Genomic DNA, 20,668 nt, shown 5'->3' on the forward strand with positions numbered 1-20,668 from the left:
AAATTAGAAGTTATAAAATAAAATTAGAAGTTATAAAATATGAAATAAATGTTTAGTAGTGTAAGTATATATAAAGATGAAAGTATAACTTATACAATAAAATTAGAAGTTATAAAATATGAAATAGGAAAACCCAAAATAACTTCATGAAAGTTAGGTTAAGTTTTCCCTTTATTAAGTAGTATAAATATCAACTTATAGTTAATATATTTGAGGTGGTTATATAGAATTATATGATTTTTTTAAATTAAATTTTTGAAGGGAAAAATATGAATATATAAATTATGCCATGGTGGTGGTTACACCATGTTTTGCCTTTATATATAGTATAGATATAGATAGTTTAAATTCAGTTCTCCGATTTAAACACAAATGCTTATTTTAATTTCCATAATTGTCCCTATATCATATGAGGTCTTGAAAATATTATTCATATTTAATGTCCATAATTTCAAACATAGGCAGCTTCACAATTTTTCCATCCTTCACCATGAAAAAATTGGCAATAGAAAATGCTTACTTTTAAATTATTGAGTTGGATGAAAACAATAACTTACATATTCCTCTTCTTCCATCTCCTCTTCCATTTTTTAAGTTAAAAACGTTAACTTTATAAAGTTATTATACAATATTAATATATATATATATTTAATATGATTAATCCTTATATGATTTTAAACATATATTAAGATCAATGAATCTTGTGCAAATACACGAACGATATAAATACTCTTAATCATGTGACAAAAAAATGTCGGCCCACACTTATTCACCCTTAGCTTACTAGTTTATGTACATCAATTAAGGAGTTGAGTGAAATAGTAATAGGGAAAAAAAAGAATCGGATCACCCGTCTGAAAATAAGTATGTTTTTATATTCCTAGCAATAAGTTTTCTCCAAGTAATATAAATATGTTATTTTATATTAAAATATTTTTTTTTTAATAAAATGTCATTTTTTCATTATATCGGGACAGGAAAACGAGACAGAAATGAGAACGAGTGATCTCTTTTACAGAAAAAAGGGTTGATTGGGCCAAGGAGGAATGAGGTCCATCCATATATAAATAACCATTTTTTTGATCTGCAGAGCTTTCCACCGTCGACTCCTCTCTCTCTTGAAGGTATCTCACTTTGTCACTCACTTTTTCTTTACTACTATTTACTCATCTCTACGACTACAACTTTAAAAAAATATATGCATTTTTTTTTATCAATTTCATTTTTAATCCTTTACACTATTTCTTTTGTTCATAACCCTTTTTGATTAGCCAATGTATTCTAACATGGTAATTTTTACTTTCGTGCACTTGCTTTTCGAGCGTTGTTGGTTTTGGTTCAATTTTTTTACCCAAATAAAAAAAAGATGTGAAATTAGTCTTACTGTGTTGCTTTTGAAAGATATGAAATGAGTTTATGATGATGTTGTTATAAATATATTGATTTTAAGGAAGAAATTAAGTTTATGTGTAGTAAAAAAGTGAGCATGTGTAGTGTGTTCATGCAAGAGTGACTCTCAATGCAATGGTAAGATTGATGCCACCTAGGTCATGGCATTCTATGCAATATTAATATAATTGGAAAAAAGGGGGGTTATGAGTTAGAGATACTGTTATTATCTAAATAGTAAATTGAAGAAGCAAAAAACTCATTTTTCATGTTTATTCTTTCATGTCCTTTCCCATTTTATCTCTATACCTTAACTACTCTTTGCAACACTTTTAAGTTCCAGAGTATTATAGAGCTCCTTCACTAGGAAAATATTTGTTCTGGTTATTGGTTACAATTATGTAGGTGATCTGATTTCTTTGTTTTATTGCAGCAGGTCAAGTATTGTGAGTAAAAGAAGTTTAAACATGGATTTTGTTATGCTCTAGATTTCTTCGTCGTCGTTTGCAACAAAAGTTTTACCCGATATGGCAACTGAAAATTCGAATGTTTCGAAGGCTGAAGAATTCAAACTCCTTGCCAATAAAGCATTTGGTGGTAATTAATGCTGAAACCATTTCTTTACGACGTGATTCATTTACTTTTTTCAAAATCAGTGAAATTTATCGTATATTTCTGATGAATCATTGAATGTGACTCGATTTTTTGTATACACTTTTGTATTCCATGGTTGATTACTGCACAACTTAGAAAGTATTAGACGTGTATTATTATAACTTCTTCATGTTGACTTTTACCCTTTACATAGTCATTTATTGGAGGTGAAGGTGATATTGTAAAACAAATGAGTGAATCACTGCGTATTGCCATGACGTTCTATTACAATATTTCATTTTTCTATGTTAAGACTTGCTGATCCTGTGAGTTTCTTTTTCAGCCCGCAAATATGCTCAAGCTATTGAGCTATATACAAAAGCAATTGAACTGAACAGTCAAAATGCAGTTTACTTGGCCAATCGTGCATTTGCCCATCTCCGACGTGAGGAATATGGTAGTGCAATACAAGATGCTACAGAAGCTATTGAAGTTGATCCTAAATATTCAAAGGTTTTTTTGCTTCCTAAAACTTCCAAGTTTTGGCTACATTTACTTATCCACAATGAAAAAATATGTGCTGATTATAGTTAGTTGTCATAGGGTTATTACAGGCGAGGTACTGCTCATCTTGCCATGGGAAAATTCAAGGAAGCACTGAAAGATTTTCAGCAGGTAGTTATATGCAATTATAAATGTCTATTTCCTGATAAAGATTTCGAAGACATTTAAATATTGAGGTAATTAATGAATATTTTATCACATTTCATACAAGATAAAAATAAAATGTTCGTATTTGTTGAGTAATGGCTAGTGACATTGGTGAACAATGATAGGACATATAGGTTAATATTCGTGGTCCTTTCATTTTTCACGTAGATAAAGTGTACAGAAGACATAATAATGTTTTGTTTTATTGAAATATTGTTTGTGAGTTCTTTTCATCCAATCTCTCCTTTTTTGTTTTTCTTTCCTTTAACACTACTATGACTATCTCACTTTTAATGTTTTGTAACTTATACTTTGTGTCAATGTATGTTTGGTTTATTTCTTTTTACTGAAATAGGTCAAGAAACTGTGCCCAAATGATCCTGATGCAACAAAGAAATTGAAGGAATGTGAAAAAGCTGTTATGAAACTTAAATTTGAAGAAGCAATTGCTGTGCCAGAATCTCAAAGGCATTCAGTTGCTGAATCCATAGATTTTCACACTATAGGTACTCTATTTTGAATATGGCATCTTAGACTACTATATTTTATCAGCTTTTGGTTTTGAATTCCATATTTTATGTTTTCTAGTTGGAATAGTAGGTGCTCTACTGTTTTCTTTTTATTATAAATAAAAGATTGTAATTTGTACATAACAGAGAGTAAGTTCTAGAATGGAAGATTAATCATCCTCCTAAACAGTCTAACTAAAATCAAAGCATACACTATGTGTATGACTTTTAGCTCTTGCAACATTGTTTGATTTTTTCTTCTTTTTGTGCCCTTGGTCAAGTGCTACCTAGATTGGCATATACAAACTATAATTTATTTTGAAAGAGTGTTGATCCCTGATCATACAATGTCTGCATGTTCGTATATTCATAGACAAGCCAACATGTCTTTAGATTTATTTGGTAATTGTCAATAAGATTGTTTTTAGAAGTCACTATCAACTATCAGCAAGTATCACTTCAGTGAGTAAGATGGGTTCTATGACCTCCCACTGGCGATTCTTGTTGTAATTGTATAATGATAAGATTTTCTTGGCCTTCACCCCCTTTTGTTTTCTAATTTAAATTTATGGTATTAAACTAATTTCATTATACTATATCTCGGTTTCATTAATTTTGTCGAGTTGTAATGCCTGGTAGCAATTATGAGTATCTGAGAGATTCGAAAAAAGTGTTACGTTGGTTGTCAACTGCGTAACATAACTTTCACCTTTTATCCGGACTTAGGACCGACTATGTATGGCATCAAGCACACATACACACGTTTTAATGCTAGAAAAAAATGGTGTTTGTTTTGGTGCTAGATGTGGAGCCACAATATTCAGGAGCAAGAATAGAGGGGGATGCTGTTACTTTAGAGTTTGTGAAGAAAATGATGGATGATTTCAAGAATCAGAAGTTCTTACATAAACGGTATTGAAACACAGAAATTCCATTGTATAGCTATTAGTTTGTGGAAGTGTGATTGACAAGTCTTCATTCTTTTTGTTCTGCTTCATTACTGTAGTTATGCATTCCAGATTGTTTTGCAAACACGAGAGATTTTGCGAGCTTTGCCTTCTCTTGTGGATATAAATGTACCTAATGGCAAACATTTTACTGTTTGTGGTGATGTGCATGGCCAGGTAATTATTTTTTATATTTTCTTTGGATCTGTTTGGTTTTGTTATAAAAAAACTTAGTTTACCAAAAAAGAGAGTATGGTGAACAAGTTGGAGTGCTTGTGAGTAATTATAAATAGAAAATTTTATTTTAAAAAATTAGGAAATAAAATTCTAGAAAAATATTTTATGTTCGGAAGTCTACTTCAAAGAAATTGTTCTTAAAAACTGTAGCTAATTTCTAATTAGCCTCAACAATGATGTGGATAGTATTGCCACAGTAACATTGACAATAATCTAGTTTCATTTCTCTCAAACATACTTGAATTTGAAAATCTTTCTATCGTGTTGTAATTGTTTGCCTTTAGTGATATATTTTATAATAACCTTTGTCCTTTCACTATGTTTCAAAATTTTATTTTCTTTCATGACTTCTGCAGTACTATGATCTTGTGAATATTTTCGAGCTTAATGGGCTTCCTTCAGAAGATAATCCTTATCTATTTAATGGTGACTTTGTGGATAGAGGATCTTTTTCTTTGGAAGTCATCCTCACTCTGTTTGCATTGAAGTGCATGTCTCCATCAGGTGAGCCCTAAATGTTTACCAGTCTATCATATTTTATAGATGCATTAGGAATTTATCTCTTAAGCATTTGGATGCTTGTTAAGAATTGTTAGAATCCAAAGCGTGTTCTTAATGCCATTATAAGTTATAACTCTTTATGCTTCCTTTTGAAATCGAGCCTTCTTATTTTTAATATTTAGTTCTGCTGTTTCTTTTGAATTGCACACTATTGTTTGTTTGATTGAATTTGTATGAATCCTTATGTACTCCTTTCTCCACTTTATCCAATTACATGTTTGAATCAATGACCTATTTTCCCCCTGGATATCATCTTATTGTCTTGTTATATAACTTTTCAGCCTTGTATCTAGCTAGAGGAAATCATGAGAGCAAGAACATGAACAAGATATATGGTTTTGAGGGCGAGGTGCGCTCAAAATTGAATGAAACATTCGTGGAACTGTTTGCGGAAGTATTCTGCAGTTTACCTCTGGCTCATGTGATAAATGAGAAAGTTTTTGTAGTTCATGGAGGTCTTTTTAGTGTTGATGGGGTCAAACTCTCTGATATCCGAGCAATTGACCGGTTTTGTGAGCCTCCAGAAGAAGGTTAGGTCCCCCCCCCTTTTAAGTTCCAGAGTATTATAGAGCTCCTTCACTAGGAAAATATTTGTTCTGGTTATTGGTTACAATTATGTAGGTGATCTGATTTCTTTGTTTTATTGCAGCAGGTCAAGTATTGTGAGTAAAAGAAGTTTAAACATGGATTTTGTTATGCTCTAGATTTCTTCGTCGTCGTTTGCAACAAAAGTTTTACCCGATATGGCAACTGAAAATTCGAATGTTTCGAAGGCTGAAGAATTCAAACTCCTTGCCAATAAAGCATTTGGTGGTAATTAATGCTGAAACCATTTCTTTACGACGTGATTCATTTACTTTTTTCAAAATCAGTGAAATTTATCGTATATTTCTGATGAATCATTGAATGTGACTCGATTTTTTGTATACACTTTTGTATTCCATGGTTGATTACTGCACAACTTAGAAAGTATTAGACGTGTATTATTATAACTTCTTCATGTTGACTTTTACCCTTTACATAGTCATTTATTGGAGGTGAAGGTGATATTGTAAAACAAATGAGTGAATCACTGCGTATTGCCATGACGTTCTATTACAATATTTCATTTTTCTATGTTAAGACTTGCTGATCCTGTGAGTTTCTTTTTCAGCCCGCAAATATGCTCAAGCTATTGAGCTATATACAAAAGCAATTGAACTGAACAGTCAAAATGCAGTTTACTTGGCCAATCGTGCATTTGCCCATCTCCGACGTGAGGAATATGGTAGTGCAATACAAGATGCTACAGAAGCTATTGAAGTTGATCCTAAATATTCAAAGGTTTTTTTGCTTCCTAAAACTTCCAAGTTTTGGCTACATTTACTTATCCACAATGAAAAAATATGTGCTGATTATAGTTAGTTGTCATAGGGTTATTACAGGCGAGGTACTGCTCATCTTGCCATGGGAAAATTCAAGGAAGCACTGAAAGATTTTCAGCAGGTAGTTATATGCAATTATAAATGTCTATTTCCTGATAAAGATTTCGAAGACATTTAAATATTGAGGTAATTAATGAATATTTTATCACATTTCATACAAGATAAAAATAAAATGTTCGTATTTGTTGAGTAATGGCTAGTGACATTGGTGAACAATGATAGGACATATAGGTTAATATTCGTGGTCCTTTCATTTTTCACGTAGATAAAGTGTACAGAAGACATAATAATGTTTTGTTTTATTGAAATATTGTTTGTGAGTTCTTTTCATCCAATCTCTCCTTTTTTGTTTTTCTTTCCTTTAACACTACTATGACTATCTCACTTTTAATGTTTTGTAACTTATACTTTGTGTCAATGTATGTTTGGTTTATTTCTTTTTACTGAAATAGGTCAAGAAACTGTGCCCAAATGATCCTGATGCAACAAAGAAATTGAAGGAATGTGAAAAAGCTGTTATGAAACTTAAATTTGAAGAAGCAATTGCTGTGCCAGAATCTCAAAGGCATTCAGTTGCTGAATCCATAGATTTTCACACTATAGGTACTCTATTTTGAATATGGCATCTTAGACTACTATATTTTATCAGCTTTTGGTTTTGAATTCCATATTTTATGTTTTCTAGTTGGAATAGTAGGTGCTCTACTGTTTTCTTTTTATTATAAATAAAAGATTGTAATTTGTACATAACAGAGAGTAAGTTCTAGAATGGAAGATTAATCATCCTCCTAAACAGTCTAACTAAAATCAAAGCATACACTATGTGTATGACTTTTAGCTCTTGCAACATTGTTTGATTTTTTCTTCTTTTTGTGCCCTTGGTCAAGTGCTACCTAGATTGGCATATACAAACTATAATTTATTTTGAAAGAGTGTTGATCCCTGATCATACAATGTCTGCATGTTCGTATATTCATAGACAAGCCAACATGTCTTTAGATTTATTTGGTAATTGTCAATAAGATTGTTTTTAGAAGTCACTATCAACTATCAGCAAGTATCACTTCAGTGAGTAAGATGGGTTCTATGACCTCCCACTGGCGATTCTTGTTGTAATTGTATAATGATAAGATTTTCTTGGCCTTCACCCCCTTTTGTTTTCTAATTTAAATTTATGGTATTAAACTAATTTCATTATACTATATCTCGGTTTCATTAATTTTGTCGAGTTGTAATGCCTGGTAGCAATTATGAGTATCTGAGAGATTCGAAAAAAGTGTTACGTTGGTTGTCAACTGCGTAACATAACTTTCACCTTTTATCCGGACTTAGGACCGACTATGTATGGCATCAAGCACACATACACACGTTTTAATGCTAGAAAAAAATGGTGTTTGTTTTGGTGCTAGATGTGGAGCCACAATATTCAGGAGCAAGAATAGAGGGGGATGCTGTTACTTTAGAGTTTGTGAAGAAAATGATGGATGATTTCAAGAATCAGAAGTTCTTACATAAACGGTATTGAAACACAGAAATTCCATTGTATAGCTATTAGTTTGTGGAAGTGTGATTGACAAGTCTTCATTCTTTTTGTTCTGCTTCATTACTGTAGTTATGCATTCCAGATTGTTTTGCAAACACGAGAGATTTTGCGAGCTTTGCCTTCTCTTGTGGATATAAATGTACCTAATGGCAAACATTTTACTGTTTGTGGTGATGTGCATGGCCAGGTAATTATTTTTTATATTTTCTTTGGATCTGTTTGGTTTTGTTATAAAAAAACTTAGTTTACCAAAAAAGAGAGTATGGTGAACAAGTTGGAGTGCTTGTGAGTAATTATAAATAGAAAATTTTATTTTAAAAAATTAGGAAATAAAATTCTAGAAAAATATTTTATGTTCGGAAGTCTACTTCAAAGAAATTGTTCTTAAAAACTGTAGCTAATTTCTAATTAGCCTCAACAATGATGTGGATAGTATTGCCACAGTAACATTGACAATAATCTAGTTTCATTTCTCTCAAACATACTTGAATTTGAAAATCTTTCTATCGTGTTGTAATTGTTTGCCTTTAGTGATATATTTTATAATAACCTTTGTCCTTTCACTATGTTTCAAAATTTTATTTTCTTTCATGACTTCTGCAGTACTATGATCTTGTGAATATTTTCGAGCTTAATGGGCTTCCTTCAGAAGATAATCCTTATCTATTTAATGGTGACTTTGTGGATAGAGGATCTTTTTCTTTGGAAGTCATCCTCACTCTGTTTGCATTGAAGTGCATGTCTCCATCAGGTGAGCCCTAAATGTTTACCAGTCTATCATATTTTATAGATGCATTAGGAATTTATCTCTTAAGCATTTGGATGCTTGTTAAGAATTGTTAGAATCCAAAGCGTGTTCTTAATGCCATTATAAGTTATAACTCTTTATGCTTCCTTTTGAAATCGAGCCTTCTTATTTTTAATATTTAGTTCTGCTGTTTCTTTTGAATTGCACACTATTGTTTGTTTGATTGAATTTGTATGAATCCTTATGTACTCCTTTCTCCACTTTATCCAATTACATGTTTGAATCAATGACCTATTTTCCCCCTGGATATCATCTTATTGTCTTGTTATATAACTTTTCAGCCTTGTATCTAGCTAGAGGAAATCATGAGAGCAAGAACATGAACAAGATATATGGTTTTGAGGGCGAGGTGCGCTCAAAATTGAATGAAACATTCGTGGAACTGTTTGCGGAAGTATTCTGCAGTTTACCTCTGGCTCATGTGATAAATGAGAAAGTTTTTGTAGTTCATGGAGGTCTTTTTAGTGTTGATGGGGTCAAACTCTCTGATATCCGAGCAATTGACCGGTTTTGTGAGCCTCCAGAAGAAGGTTAGGTCCCCCCCCCCCCCTCTCTTTCATTTTTTTATTTGCTCTAAACAGCACATACAAAAGGCATCAAGCCCAAACCTGTCTGCCTATTTTATTTTTCCTGTTACTTTTTGTATAGTACTTTATGTGCTTATGTTTTGTATGGGCAGGATTGATGTGTGAATTGCTTTGGAGTGATCCACAACCTCTCCCAGGTAGAGGTCCTAGCAAGCGAGGTGTAGGTCTTTCTTTCGGTGCAGATGTGACGAAAAGGTTTTTGCATGAAAATAATCTAGGTGTGTTTTCAGTTTTTCATTGGTTTGTAACTTCTTTAATCTGTGATTTCTTACACATAAGTCATAACCAATCTGCAGATTTAGTTGTGCGATCTCATGAAGTAAAGGACGAGGGCTATGAGATTGACCATGATGGTAAACTCATAACTGTTTTTTCTGCTCCAAATTATTGCGACCAGGTAACTGAAACCTCACTTCTTTTTCCACAGTATTACTTAATTATATAATACCTAAGGAATCACTTATGCTACTATGAAGTATATTTCAATTTTGGGGCTAAAATGTAAAATATGTTGATTTTTCATTGTATGCCGCAGATGGGTAACAAAGGTGCCTTTATTCGATTTGAAGCACCTGATTTGAAGCCTAACATCGTAACATTCTCAGCAGTGGTTAGTATCTTTTGTATATTTAAGTCTGTGCTATGTTATATAATAGGCATTCATTAGTTAATTGTCTTACCAAATAAATATCCTAATATCCCTTTGTTTAGCTTCAAGTTTGAGTTTCTAAGACTAAGCATGTAACCCTCAACTGGTAAAACAATCTGATACTGATATTCTTTCTGTTGTGGTCTGGTTCACTTTGTTGAATATGCAGGCACACCCTAATGTGAAGCCAATGGCTTATGCAAACAACTTTCTTCAGTTATTCTCATAATTTATAAAGCATTGCAGCTGACTATATATACCTTGTGTTGGTTTTTTCTGTGCTTGCCCCAAGGGCAAGATTTTGAAGGTGATATAGAAGATCACATCACGTTTGTGGTAACTGATATGTTGTTTATTTTTGGGTTTTGTAGATTATTAAAATTAAAATTCACTTTCCCTAGTTAAATGTTGCACATTTATTTTTTGGCTTTTATCATTTGGTGAACAAGTAATGTCTATCTGCTTTGTGAAACTCCAGTACATGACTGAAAGTGCTCAGGCATATTTATGGTTAGCCTTGATTGTTGGTTTGAGTTTTTTTCCTTGGATATTTGACACAACCTTTGAATTTCATCTTGCAAGTAACTTAGGTCTTTACTAGAGTTAGGTTGCACCTTATATGTCTACAATTTATAGTATCTTTTACACTAAAAATGCTTCATTCACCGTTCAAATATTAACCATAATGGTCCTTAAATGAAAATAGAAATATTAAACTGTACGGTTCCTGTTTCTTATTGAGCACAAACTTAACTTTCCACTAGAAATTTTGAATCACTATTAGATGTTTGATTTGTCTGTGGTCTATTTGACAAAAAAATCGTTCCATATAGAGATATACGAATCTAATGTATCATAAATTAATCAATTAGGAAACCAGCTGTTATTAGGAGGTACATCCTTCCATTTAAACTATCTCTAGTTACATGCCAAATAATTTTTTGTAATGAATTACTTGGGTTAGTTTGAGAGTTGGATTTTGGAGAGGAAGGAAGGGAAAGGGAAGGCTTGGGAACTATGAAATACACTTGTGAGACGACTCCTAACCTTCCCTTTCCCTTCATTCCTCTCTAAAATCCAACTCTCAAACTAATCCTTAAAGTCAGAGGAAACAAAGCCATTTTGACATCATCAATTACTTGGGGTGAATGAGAATGTGAGTAGAGATATTTTAAGCAATGTTGGAAGAATTGGACCAAATGGATGGAGAGAATGATTGTTAAATGGATTTGAAAATAGTGATAGTTCACCGTCTTAATTGAATGAGCAGTTAGATTGCTGCTATGAACTGTAGAAATTTTGATATTGGTTATGTTAAATCCGGTTAAATTGAAATAACTCGAAAAGTGAATCAGACAAAATCAATGAGTTCCTACAATAAGATACTCTTCCCTCCAACTCTTACTAAATCTCCACCATTGAATCACTACACCAGCCAAACTCCATTTCAAATTTGATCATTCAATCAGTATTTTGTTGGGATCTAATATGACATGTTAATAATTTAACAAAATAATTATCCAAGGACTAATTTCATAAATATTGACTTAATTAGAAAGAAAAAATAGTAATTGATTATATCATCAAATCCTATCCATTAAAGTGTGTGCACTTAATCCAATGGTTTAAGACCCATTCACTCATTTCTCTCTCTCTCTCTTGTTCCCCATTTTCCTTTTCATCCACTCTGCTTTCCATTTCCATTTCCACGCTTCTTCCCCATTTTCCTTTTCAACCTTCCACTGTCTCTGAATTTAATTTATACATATATTGTTTCTAATTTATATATTATTAGATCTATTTATGGAATTATTTCATATAACAACCAATGTTAGTATAAGCACCTAGATAGATAGATAGATAGAAAAACAACATCAATTCCTTTTTATGTGTTGAATTTCACTTTTTTGTTTTTGTTTTTGTTTTTGTTTTTGTGTCTGCATCTTTAGATAGCCATGAAAAGAAGACGGAATTCGGGGAATAGAGTAGAAGAAAAAGTTGATGCCGAAATCGAAGAAGTTTGTGAGCCTTCTTTTGTTGATCTTCCATGTGAAATCACTACCTGCATTCTACTTTGCCTTCCCATGAAATCTGTGCTCATTTCTAGATGTGTTTGCAAAACTTGGAACAAACTTATTTCCGACCCATACTTTGCCAAATTGCACTTTAAGACTGCACCTTTTGGTGTCATGATTCGAACCAATGATCCTAAACGGGTCTCAAGAACCCTTCACCTTCTTGAGTATGAGGACCCTGAAAAGTTTCATAGTTCTGATCACCAGTTTTGTTTCTGTGAAGACAATTATCTTAAACCCGAGTGTAACAGTCACCTCAAGCTTCAGCCTAAATTCAAGCTTCCTCTCCGTGATGCCAAATTGGTTCTGGCAGAAAGAGACGAGGCCAGCAATGGTCGTAGAAAGAGGACTTATATAGCTTGCAAGCCCAGAGATGATAAGTTTTCTGTGGTGAATTCGTGCAATGGCTTGATTTGCTTGTGTGATCTAAGGGACAGAGAACCTTTGGTCGTTTGCAACCCAGTTACGGGCGAGTTCATAAGACTTCCAAAAACTACTAGGATCGAGGACATGAGGAGACCAGTATATGCAGGTTTTGGCTTTCACCGGAAAACAAATGAATACAAGGTGATAAGAATGTGCATTAAATACATTGACATTTCCCAAGATATTCGGCAGTGGATGTTTGATCGTGTGGTTGTTGAAATGCACACACTAGGAACATCAACATGGAAAAATATTGGCCGGGTTGCTTTGGCATTTGTCAACGAGCTTACGTTTCCCACTTGTGCGAATGGAGCACTTCATTGGATATGTTCTAATGGTCAGAAAGGTTCAATTTTGTGTTTCAACTTTGAAAGTGAGAGTTTCCGACGCTTCCCTCCTCCTCCACAAATACTTGACGGAAATGGAAGCATGAGTGCAAAGAACATCAACATGGGAGAATTAAGGGGCTTCCTGTACATATGCGATGTATCTTCTTTCGGTCTTGTTAGAATGTGGGTGATGAAGAAATATGGTATTGAAGCATCTTGGAGCAAGGTTTTAAGCATTGATAATATGGATGAAGATCGTTGGCCTTATGGTTTATATTGGCCAGTAAAACTCTTTAAGGGTGCTGTATTGCTGTATCATTCCTGTAATTGCTTTATCTACTATGAATCTAAAAAGTTAAAATATTTTAAGATTCGAGGGAGTAAATCCAATTTTGAAGTGTTTCCTCATATTCCAAGTCTCATCTCCCTCAAGGATGCTGTCAAAGGAAACAATGTTGAGGTGCTGAATGTCCACTTGCGGTAAGAATATAGGTTCTCGTATGGTATTTACTCATGTTTCTAATGTTGGCTTAGAAACCATATTTATTTTGGTTTTATAAATCATAAGGCAAGTATTGAAAAATATTGATGACTTTCTTATGTTGTAGCATTTATTTCAGCTTTCATTTTTTAACAAACATGATGGTTCACCATTTGCATATACAACTAAACTATATGTGGTACAGAAGCACAGCTGGTATATGTTTTAGTCATGGTTTTCTGTTCACATTCAGTTACACCTTGGCACATGCAGTTTGTGAGAAAAAATGTTTCCTTTTCTTGTTGACACAAATGATTACATATTTCGAACTTATTTTATTACACCTTTCATGTTGATGAAGGAGAATGTGCATGATTACTGTAATTTTCGGTTCTTTGATTTTCTTTAACTGCAAAGTGGAAGATACCATGTGAAAGAGGAAAACCCAATCTTGGAGATTCTTTCTCTTAACTCTTTAGCTACACTATGTAAGCATTATTCCCTAATATTGTACCATTTCATATAGGTGTGCAAAATTTAAATTGCGCGAGGAAAATGAAGCTCTTTTCTTGGCTTAAGAGGATGTTGAGATGGCAACTTTAAATTTCTCATCATCTGATGGTGACAAATATGAAGAAGAGGATACCATGTAAGAAGTTAAACAGTTGCAATACTGCAAAATGAAGCTATGTCACAACTTTTGGTTTAGCTAGCTTGTGACTTTTGAAATGTCTCATCCTTGGCTGAAGCCAATGATGTGCTGGCATGTTTTTCCAAAGGGAGATGTTAAAGTTTAAATTGTTCATCATTTGATTGTGAAAAATATGAAGTGTTGGCAAGTATAGATTACTCTTTATATACACATATTCAATATAGCTGTGTTTTTTTGGTTTTTTCCTGAGTAAGATAGTGGCCAGTATTGCTTGAATTCGTATCATAGCCCTCGGCAAAATTTAGAAGATGCTATTAAACTCTCTAAAATAGTGTGCAAAAACAAGTTATGTGGAGACTTAGCTCTAACAAGAGTTTTCAGTACCTAGGAAGCTTTGACAGGGATGTTCTGGAATTTGATCGAGTTCGAAATGGAGAAAATTATGTATCTGGTAAATTTTCTTTTTTGCATTGGTTGCTGACAAAATTGAAGATGCATCTAAGAATAAGTGGTATTCAAACATTTGAAGGTAGAATTTAATATACTGACTTGATATTGAACCCTTTACCTGGTTTTGTTTCAAGTTTATGTAAAAATTGTTTGATTTCATATTCATTTTCTCATGGAATTTGTTCTGTATGGAAGCTCACACAATAGACTTTATTCCCTTTTATTGTTTTGGGTTGCATTTGGCAAGATATGTACCTTTACAATTAGGAAATAGGAAGGTCCATGTCCTACTTTTCAAGGAAGCCACCAACCCCTTTAGGCCTTTCCTATCACCCCACCAAACCTTCACAATTTTTACCAACTTGGAAACAAAAAATCCTACCTACCAATTTGGCTCTATTGTCTCACCTAACCCTTTTGTTTGTACTTTTTCTAATGCATGTATCATTCTCAATCTTCATCAAACTCACTATTTATTATTGTACCAAAAAACTCACTATTTATTTATTATTTGATTCTATTATTTATGCTTTTATTCTTAGTTTATATGTCTGATTTAAATGTTATTATTAAAAGAGTTAAATATCATGATTAATACTTTCAGCTCAATTGATAATTAATGATATTTCAACTACCGTTGGTTTTTGAAAGAATATGAGATGAAAGAAAAATATAAAGAAGATTTAGTAAAAGAAGAAAGTTATATATAAGGAGAACTACTAAAAAAATGAGTTGTTTCTTTAATTGTTAGTATGAAAGAAAATTATAAAAGTGAGAAAAAAAATCATATATTCATGAAATGACATGATGAAAATGAAGTTCATGTATATATATGGATGAAGTATAAGTAAAATGATTAACTTTTTTTTCATCATTTTATGACAATGAATATTCTCTTTTTTCATCTCCATTTTCATTTTTCTTAATAATATTTATTTTAGTATGTTAAAATGTTTGTGCAAACAAAAAAGGACGTTAGTTTAATAATGTAAATATGAAATCAAATGTTCGATTAATTATTTATCGGAATATACAAGAATGCTTGTATGAACCCTTAAAATTTTGAAGAATTTCAAATTGATTCTAAAAATAATATATTGTGTCAAACTAATCCTTTTCTATAACTAAATTGTCCAAGCATAATAATTTAACCCTAAAAACCAATTTAAACATAACTTAAAATATAAAATAATAGTAATTCTCTAGTTTATGGAGTTATTTAGATTATGCATAAGCTATCATTGAAGCATGAAAGAGAGAGAGAGGCATAAGGTCAGAAAAGGCAGATCATAGAAACATTCCATTCTGATATCATAATCACATCATAGTGTCGTGTGAGTTCACTTTACGGTTCTGATTCTGACACACACTGGATTTCTAAATCTCTCCTTATATTGTTGTTTTCTCTTCAATTATTTAGCAACCCATTAATATTTTGGTCGGAAAGTTTAGATTTTTATTATTTTTTCTCCACCCCTTCATCACATAATCATGATTTGCACTGTGAAACAACCTGGTATAGTGATCCGAGGTTCTGGTCTTGTTTTCCGAGAAAAGGGTACAACACTTCCTCCACTTCAATCATGTTCCTTTGTCTTCAGAGAAAAACCTCAGAGATATCTGATTTCAGTGCAAAAGCCACTGCACCTTTCTTCTGTTGTTGGTGTTGGGAATGTTATTAAGCCTGTGAGATGTGAAAAAAGTGTTTTTGTTTGTGGAGCTTATGAGGCAGATAGATCAGAGGTTGAAGCAACTGAGGCTCCATCAGAGGCTGCTAAGAAGGTGAAAATTGGGATATATTTTGCAACATGGTGGGCTTTGAATGTGGTCTTCAATATCTATAACAAGAAGGTGTTGAATGCTTACCCTTACCCTTGGCTTACTTCAACTCTCTCACTTGCATGTGGCTCTCTTATGATGTTGATTTCATGGGCCACAAGGATTGCTGAGGCTCCTAAGACTGATCTTGAGTTTTGGAAGTCTTTGTTCCCTGTAAGTCAATCACTTTTTGTTTGTTTCCTGAGAAAAAATTGATGGAAGAAAGTGAAAGGAATGTTTTTGTTAGTTCACATGTTATATATATTCTGTTCAAAATTAAAATTTCAGAACAACTTTGGTCCCACCTCTGGATGTAAATCCTTTTGGCTTAGAGAAATTTGTCTGTTTCATAAGAAAAAGATATGAGAGAATTCAATCTATTTAAACCATGTATAGATGATGGGAGTAGATGAAAGCTATGTTTTTGTTAGTTCATGTGTTACATATATTATGTAGATTTTTTTTGAAAACAATTTTGTTCCATTGCTGGATATCCTTGTAGTTTGACACTTTGGCTTAAGAGAAGATTGATGAGAGGGAAATTCAATCCTTTTAAACCACGCAGATGAGTTAAGCTGAAGATTTATTTGAGATATAGTTTTTTTCATTGATGGAAACTTTTTAAGTTTTGAAAGAGTAATATAATAATTCACTATGCCAGGGGATTCAAAAGAGATCATAAATAGTTTGGACTTCTTCCTTTATTTAGTTTTCGGTGTTTTTTCCTTCAGGTTGCTGTTGCACATACAATAGGGCATGTAGCTGCAACTGTTAGTATGTCAAAAGTTGCAGTATCATTCACCCATATTATCAAGAGTGGAGAGCCTGCTTTCAGTGTTCTGGTTTCCAGATTTATATTGGGTGAAACCTTCCCGGTGCCAGTCTATCTGTCTTTAGTTCCAATTATTGGTGGATGTGCTCTTGCTGCTGTTACTGAGCTCAATTTCAACATGATTGGTATAAAAGCAACTTCACTTTTGAACAATGTTTTGTTAACTTTGTTATATTTCTTCTTTATCTTGTTATTGAGCTCCATAACAAGTTGGAGATAGGATAATAAACTCAATGGTACTTCGAATTTAACCCGAAAATATAGAATAAAGCAATATCATATTTCCCTCTCCCTTTCTTTTTTTGGTAAACTGGATTTTTGCTCTTCTTATCCCTTTGTGTATACTTGCTTATGCCATTCGAAGAGATAGTGATGGATTGTTTTTCATACAAAATTCTGTAGGGAGTCATTTACACTCTCTTGATTTTGATTTTGTAATGTTTCTTTTTCCCTTTTCCAGGTTTTATGGGGGCTATGATATCGAATTTGGCATTTGTATTCCGTAATATCTTTTCGAAAAAGGGCATGAAGGGAAAGTCAGTCAGCGGAATGAATTACTATGCTTGTTTATCTATTTTGTCTCTGGTAATTCTCACACCATTTGCAATTGCTGTGGAGGGACCACAGATGTGGGCAGCTGGATATCAAACAGCCCTCTCTCAAATTGGACCCCAATTTTTATGGTAATTGCACTATGACTGTTCAATGTGATTTATCCCTGTTGCGTGTTATCATTCTGTAATAATGTTTTCTCTGTGTTTGTTTCCATGTTAGACACCTTGAAACTTTCATAATATTTGATTAGATTCTGACAACTATCGTACATCTCTTGTTTGTACTTTTTAGTATTTATTGAAATTGTTCGTATTTATTGAACTTATATAGCTTTGCGGAGTTGTTCTGTTACAGGCAGACAATAAATGTTTGACAATTCACCTAGGTAGGTTCCATGACAATTCACTGTCGGTCAATATTATATCGTCATCTTTCTTTTTCAAATGTTCTCTAGGTATGTTTGGCGATCTTGATGGATTGCAGATTCTTATAATGAAGTGGCAGACATGTTAATATCACTGTGATTCTTTTGGGAGATCCTACACTCTAGACTTTATCTGACTAGCTTGGTGTATTAATAAATTAGTCATTTAGATGAGCCTCTCTGAATTCATTTCTCTTTTACTTTTAAAAAAATGAGAGTGTGAACTAGCTTTCAAAATTATATGCAGAATTTATGCAGATTTTCTACTATGTGTTTATTTAAATGAGAGCCCAATATACTTATGGAGAATGAATGGGCATGTGATCATCTGATTTTATGTGTATGTATTATGTAACTAGATTACGTTATTAGAATGACAGAATAAACGTTCTATGCAGCTAACCGTGAAGTTGATAAAATCTAATTAATGTGTTTCAATCTTGTGATCGAAGATAGACCTGAGTTATGTTTGAGTTATCTAGTGTTCTTATCATTTCTCTTTTGGTTCTGAAAGCTTGAGTACTCCTCTATATTATGATTAAATGTATGGCGGGTAATTGTGCACAACAGGTGGGTGGCAGCTCAGAGTGTATTTTATCATCTGTACAATCAGGTGTCATACATGTCTCTGGATGAGATCTCTCCCTTGACATTTAGCATTGGAAACACCATGAAACGTATATCTGTCATAGTTTCTTCAATCATTATCTTCCACACACCGGTTCAGCCCGTGAATGCTCTTGGAGCTGCTATTGCCGTCCTTGGAACCTTCTTGTATTCACAGGTATTTGCTAGATGAGCATCTTTTTTAATTAGTGATATTGATATTTGTTTTGATTACAACTATTATGCTCTTTGGTTATCGTATAGGGGCATTGTAGATTGTTTGTCGAAGGCATTGTTGTTTTGCCAATAGTGTAAACTGCCTTAGTTTTCTCTTTAAAAAGGGGTTTAGTAGAACTATTTTGATTTAGTAAGTTTACAGAAATGGAATGTTTGAGGCTCATATGGTATAGTTAGGTGTTAGTGTTCTTCCTCATGTGTTTCCTTCCCATCTAATGGTGCTGCTTTGAAGTCATGTGATATGATGTTCAATTAGTTTGAACCCATCATTGTTTATTCCTTTTCCAAATCTGTTCTTTTTATAGCTTCAGAAGTCGACCGCACCAAATGACTTGATAATATGCATTGGTTGACACCTTAACAATGAGAGGCTTGAAATATTCCCATATCCGCTTTTAGTTTCTTTAAATGTAGTTGCTGTGTGGGGCATTGAAAGAACAATATTGATGGTAAGAAAGAGAGGAATATTAAATACATGGATTCTACTCTTATTTGAATGGAAGGTGCACTCACTCTGACTTCTCATTTTCTACTCATTTTTACAGGCAAAGCAATAGGGTTGAGGAGTTAAGAATCCTTCAATGACTTGTGCTTTCACTTTTGGCCTTACTCAGACACCTTCAAAATATGTGAGAGCTGGATTTTATAATAAGACCAAATAATCTGGCTGTTTGTCTAATTGTATATAATAATCAGAATACTGACACTGCTGAGAAACATTATCATGATATAAATGATTAGTTTTGTTTTGTTTTGTTTTGCCTTTGTTTAATATAATTTCTGAGTTGTCAATAAGTTGGATGAATACAAGTTTTTATTCATGTAATATGAGGATAATCTCAAGGCACTGCTTAGTGTAAGGATTTTTTTTAATAATCTGAGTTTGCTGATCTATTTGATTCTTGTTATGATTATTCTTACTATAAAATAGCCATTGAGGTCAATGGCTGCATACTTATTCCAAGTAATTGTTAGAAATGGTTCATATATTTATGTTACTATTTCAGCTTGTGTATGTGGATTTCAGTTTGGTTCATAAACAACTAAACAGCATGTCATAACATAGTGACCAAGCTATTAAGTGCATGTTAATTGTTAAATACACTTTCATTAGAACTCTCTTAAGGGTATAAGAAGTTAAATGAAAATGTTTGAGAGAAGAGAGCCAAACCTGATTGGTGGAGAATTAAGAGCCAACTATGTTGCCAAAAATTGAAGGTTGTGAAAAGCAAATATTGGAAGCAGCAATAGGAAACTATATTAGCCTTGAAGCCATTCCAGAATATAATGGATGCTGTGTTTTTGTAGTAGCTGCTCTGGTTGTGGATAATATTTTAGAGGTTATTGAGGCCCCATAAGAATTTTATGGATAAGGTTGTATAAAATAGAGAAGCTTGATTCCCCTTAAGCAATGTTTCGGGTTCGAGTCTTGTGAATGAAAAAAATATCCGCTGGGAGAGTTAGTCTCACGTACCTGTGGATCTTCCCAGCTTAAACAGGATTGTCTCCAGTACGATGATACATGTGGGAAACAAAAAAAAACTAATTTTCTACATATTTTCAATATTAAGTGGATAATATTAGGCTGCAGGCCAATAAAAGTTGGGATAGATACAACAAGGAAAGGAAAAGGGCCTAAGAAAATGAGAAAAATGTTACATTCAGCACCAAAATTTAGTATTTTGTGTAAGAAAATATTGGACTATTGAGTTTAATGTCACAAGGTTTTGTTACTGCACAAGCTAATTGGCTCCACACACACCGCACCAATATATGGCATTCATAAGCTTCATGATATTGATTTGGTTATACTGATGACGTTTC

The 20,668-nt window shown here is 33.1% G+C and overlaps 4 protein-coding genes across 5 annotated transcripts; all 4 read left to right on the forward strand.

The window, feature by feature from the left end:
- LOC109357306 (serine/threonine-protein phosphatase 5-like) lies at positions 1,773-5,483 on the forward strand. Its single transcript, XM_019601175.1, has 8 exons — positions 1,773-1,986; positions 2,327-2,496; positions 2,587-2,658; positions 3,050-3,200; positions 4,007-4,115; positions 4,210-4,327; positions 4,744-4,891; positions 5,230-5,483. Exons 1-8 carry the CDS (start codon positions 1,917-1,919, stop codon positions 5,481-5,483), a joined length of 1,092 nt encoding a protein of 363 aa, XP_019456720.1. The 5' UTR covers positions 1,773-1,916.
- On the forward strand, positions 5,531-10,392 carry LOC109357305 (serine/threonine-protein phosphatase 5-like). Its single transcript, XM_019601173.1, has 12 exons — positions 5,531-5,761; positions 6,102-6,271; positions 6,362-6,433; positions 6,825-6,975; positions 7,782-7,890; positions 7,985-8,102; positions 8,519-8,666; positions 9,005-9,253; positions 9,403-9,528; positions 9,607-9,707; positions 9,846-9,920; positions 10,129-10,392. The coding sequence occupies exons 1-12, from the start codon at positions 5,692-5,694 to the stop codon at positions 10,186-10,188; spliced, it is 1,449 nt and encodes a 482-aa protein (XP_019456718.1). The 5' UTR covers positions 5,531-5,691; the 3' UTR covers positions 10,189-10,392.
- LOC109355765 (F-box/kelch-repeat protein At3g06240-like) lies at positions 11,735-14,162 on the forward strand. 2 transcript variants are annotated; one of them, XM_019598971.1, is made up of 2 exons: positions 11,735-13,313; positions 13,363-13,775. In XM_019598971.1, exon 1 carries the CDS (start codon positions 11,915-11,917, stop codon positions 13,271-13,273), a length of 1,359 nt encoding a protein of 452 aa, XP_019454516.1. In that variant the 5' UTR covers positions 11,735-11,914; the 3' UTR covers positions 13,274-13,313; positions 13,363-13,775. The 2 variants fall into 2 exon arrangements, with proteins under 2 accessions (XP_019454516.1, XP_019454515.1); XM_019598970.1 differs by lacking the exon at positions 13,363-13,775 and adding an exon at positions 13,797-14,162 and having other exon boundaries at positions 11,740-13,269.
- LOC109356852 (glucose-6-phosphate/phosphate translocator 1, chloroplastic-like) lies at positions 15,622-19,598 on the forward strand. The gene is made up of 5 exons (XM_019600433.1): positions 15,622-16,364; positions 16,922-17,147; positions 17,483-17,705; positions 18,572-18,785; positions 19,390-19,598. Exons 1-5 carry the CDS (start codon positions 15,864-15,866, stop codon positions 19,399-19,401), a joined length of 1,176 nt encoding a protein of 391 aa, XP_019455978.1. The 5' UTR covers positions 15,622-15,863; the 3' UTR covers positions 19,402-19,598.

The sequence above is a fragment of the Lupinus angustifolius genome, chromosome LG09, assembly GCF_001865875.1.
Source record: "Lupinus angustifolius cultivar Tanjil chromosome LG09, LupAngTanjil_v1.0, whole genome shotgun sequence".
NCBI lineage: Eukaryota > Viridiplantae > Streptophyta > Magnoliopsida > Fabales > Fabaceae > Lupinus > Lupinus angustifolius.

Excerpts from the sequence above, each read along its gene's own strand:
- LOC109357306 (XM_019601175.1), top strand. The coding sequence starts at position 1,917 with ATGGCAACTGAAAATTCGAATGTTTCGAAGGCTGAAGAATTCAAACTC. Across the intron at positions 2,497-2,586 it reads TTGATCCTAAATATTCAAAG|GGTTATTACAGGCGAGGTAC; the intron begins GTTTTTTTGCTT and ends TAGTTGTCATAG. Across the intron at positions 3,201-4,006 it reads CATAGATTTTCACACTATAG|ATGTGGAGCCACAATATTCA; the intron begins GTACTCTATTTT and ends TTTTGGTGCTAG.
- LOC109357305 (XM_019601173.1), top strand. The coding sequence starts at position 5,692 with ATGGCAACTGAAAATTCGAATGTTTCGAAGGCTGAAGAATTCAAACTC. Across the intron at positions 7,891-7,984 it reads CAGAAGTTCTTACATAAACG|TTATGCATTCCAGATTGTTT; the intron begins GTATTGAAACAC and ends TCATTACTGTAG. Across the intron at positions 9,254-9,402 it reads TTGTGAGCCTCCAGAAGAAG|GATTGATGTGTGAATTGCTT; the intron begins GTTAGGTCCCCC and ends TTGTATGGGCAG.
- LOC109355765 (XM_019598970.1), top strand. The coding sequence starts at position 11,915 with ATGAAAAGAAGACGGAATTCGGGGAATAGAGTAGAAGAAAAAGTTGAT. Across the intron at positions 13,270-13,796 it reads GTGCTGAATGTCCACTTGCG|GTGTGCAAAATTTAAATTGC; the intron begins GTAAGAATATAG and ends CATTTCATATAG.
- LOC109356852 (XM_019600433.1), top strand. The coding sequence starts at position 15,864 with ATGATTTGCACTGTGAAACAACCTGGTATAGTGATCCGAGGTTCTGGT. Across the intron at positions 16,365-16,921 it reads TTTGGAAGTCTTTGTTCCCT|GTTGCTGTTGCACATACAAT; the intron begins GTAAGTCAATCA and ends TTTTTCCTTCAG. Across the intron at positions 17,148-17,482 it reads GCTCAATTTCAACATGATTG|GTTTTATGGGGGCTATGATA; the intron begins GTATAAAAGCAA and ends TCCCTTTTCCAG.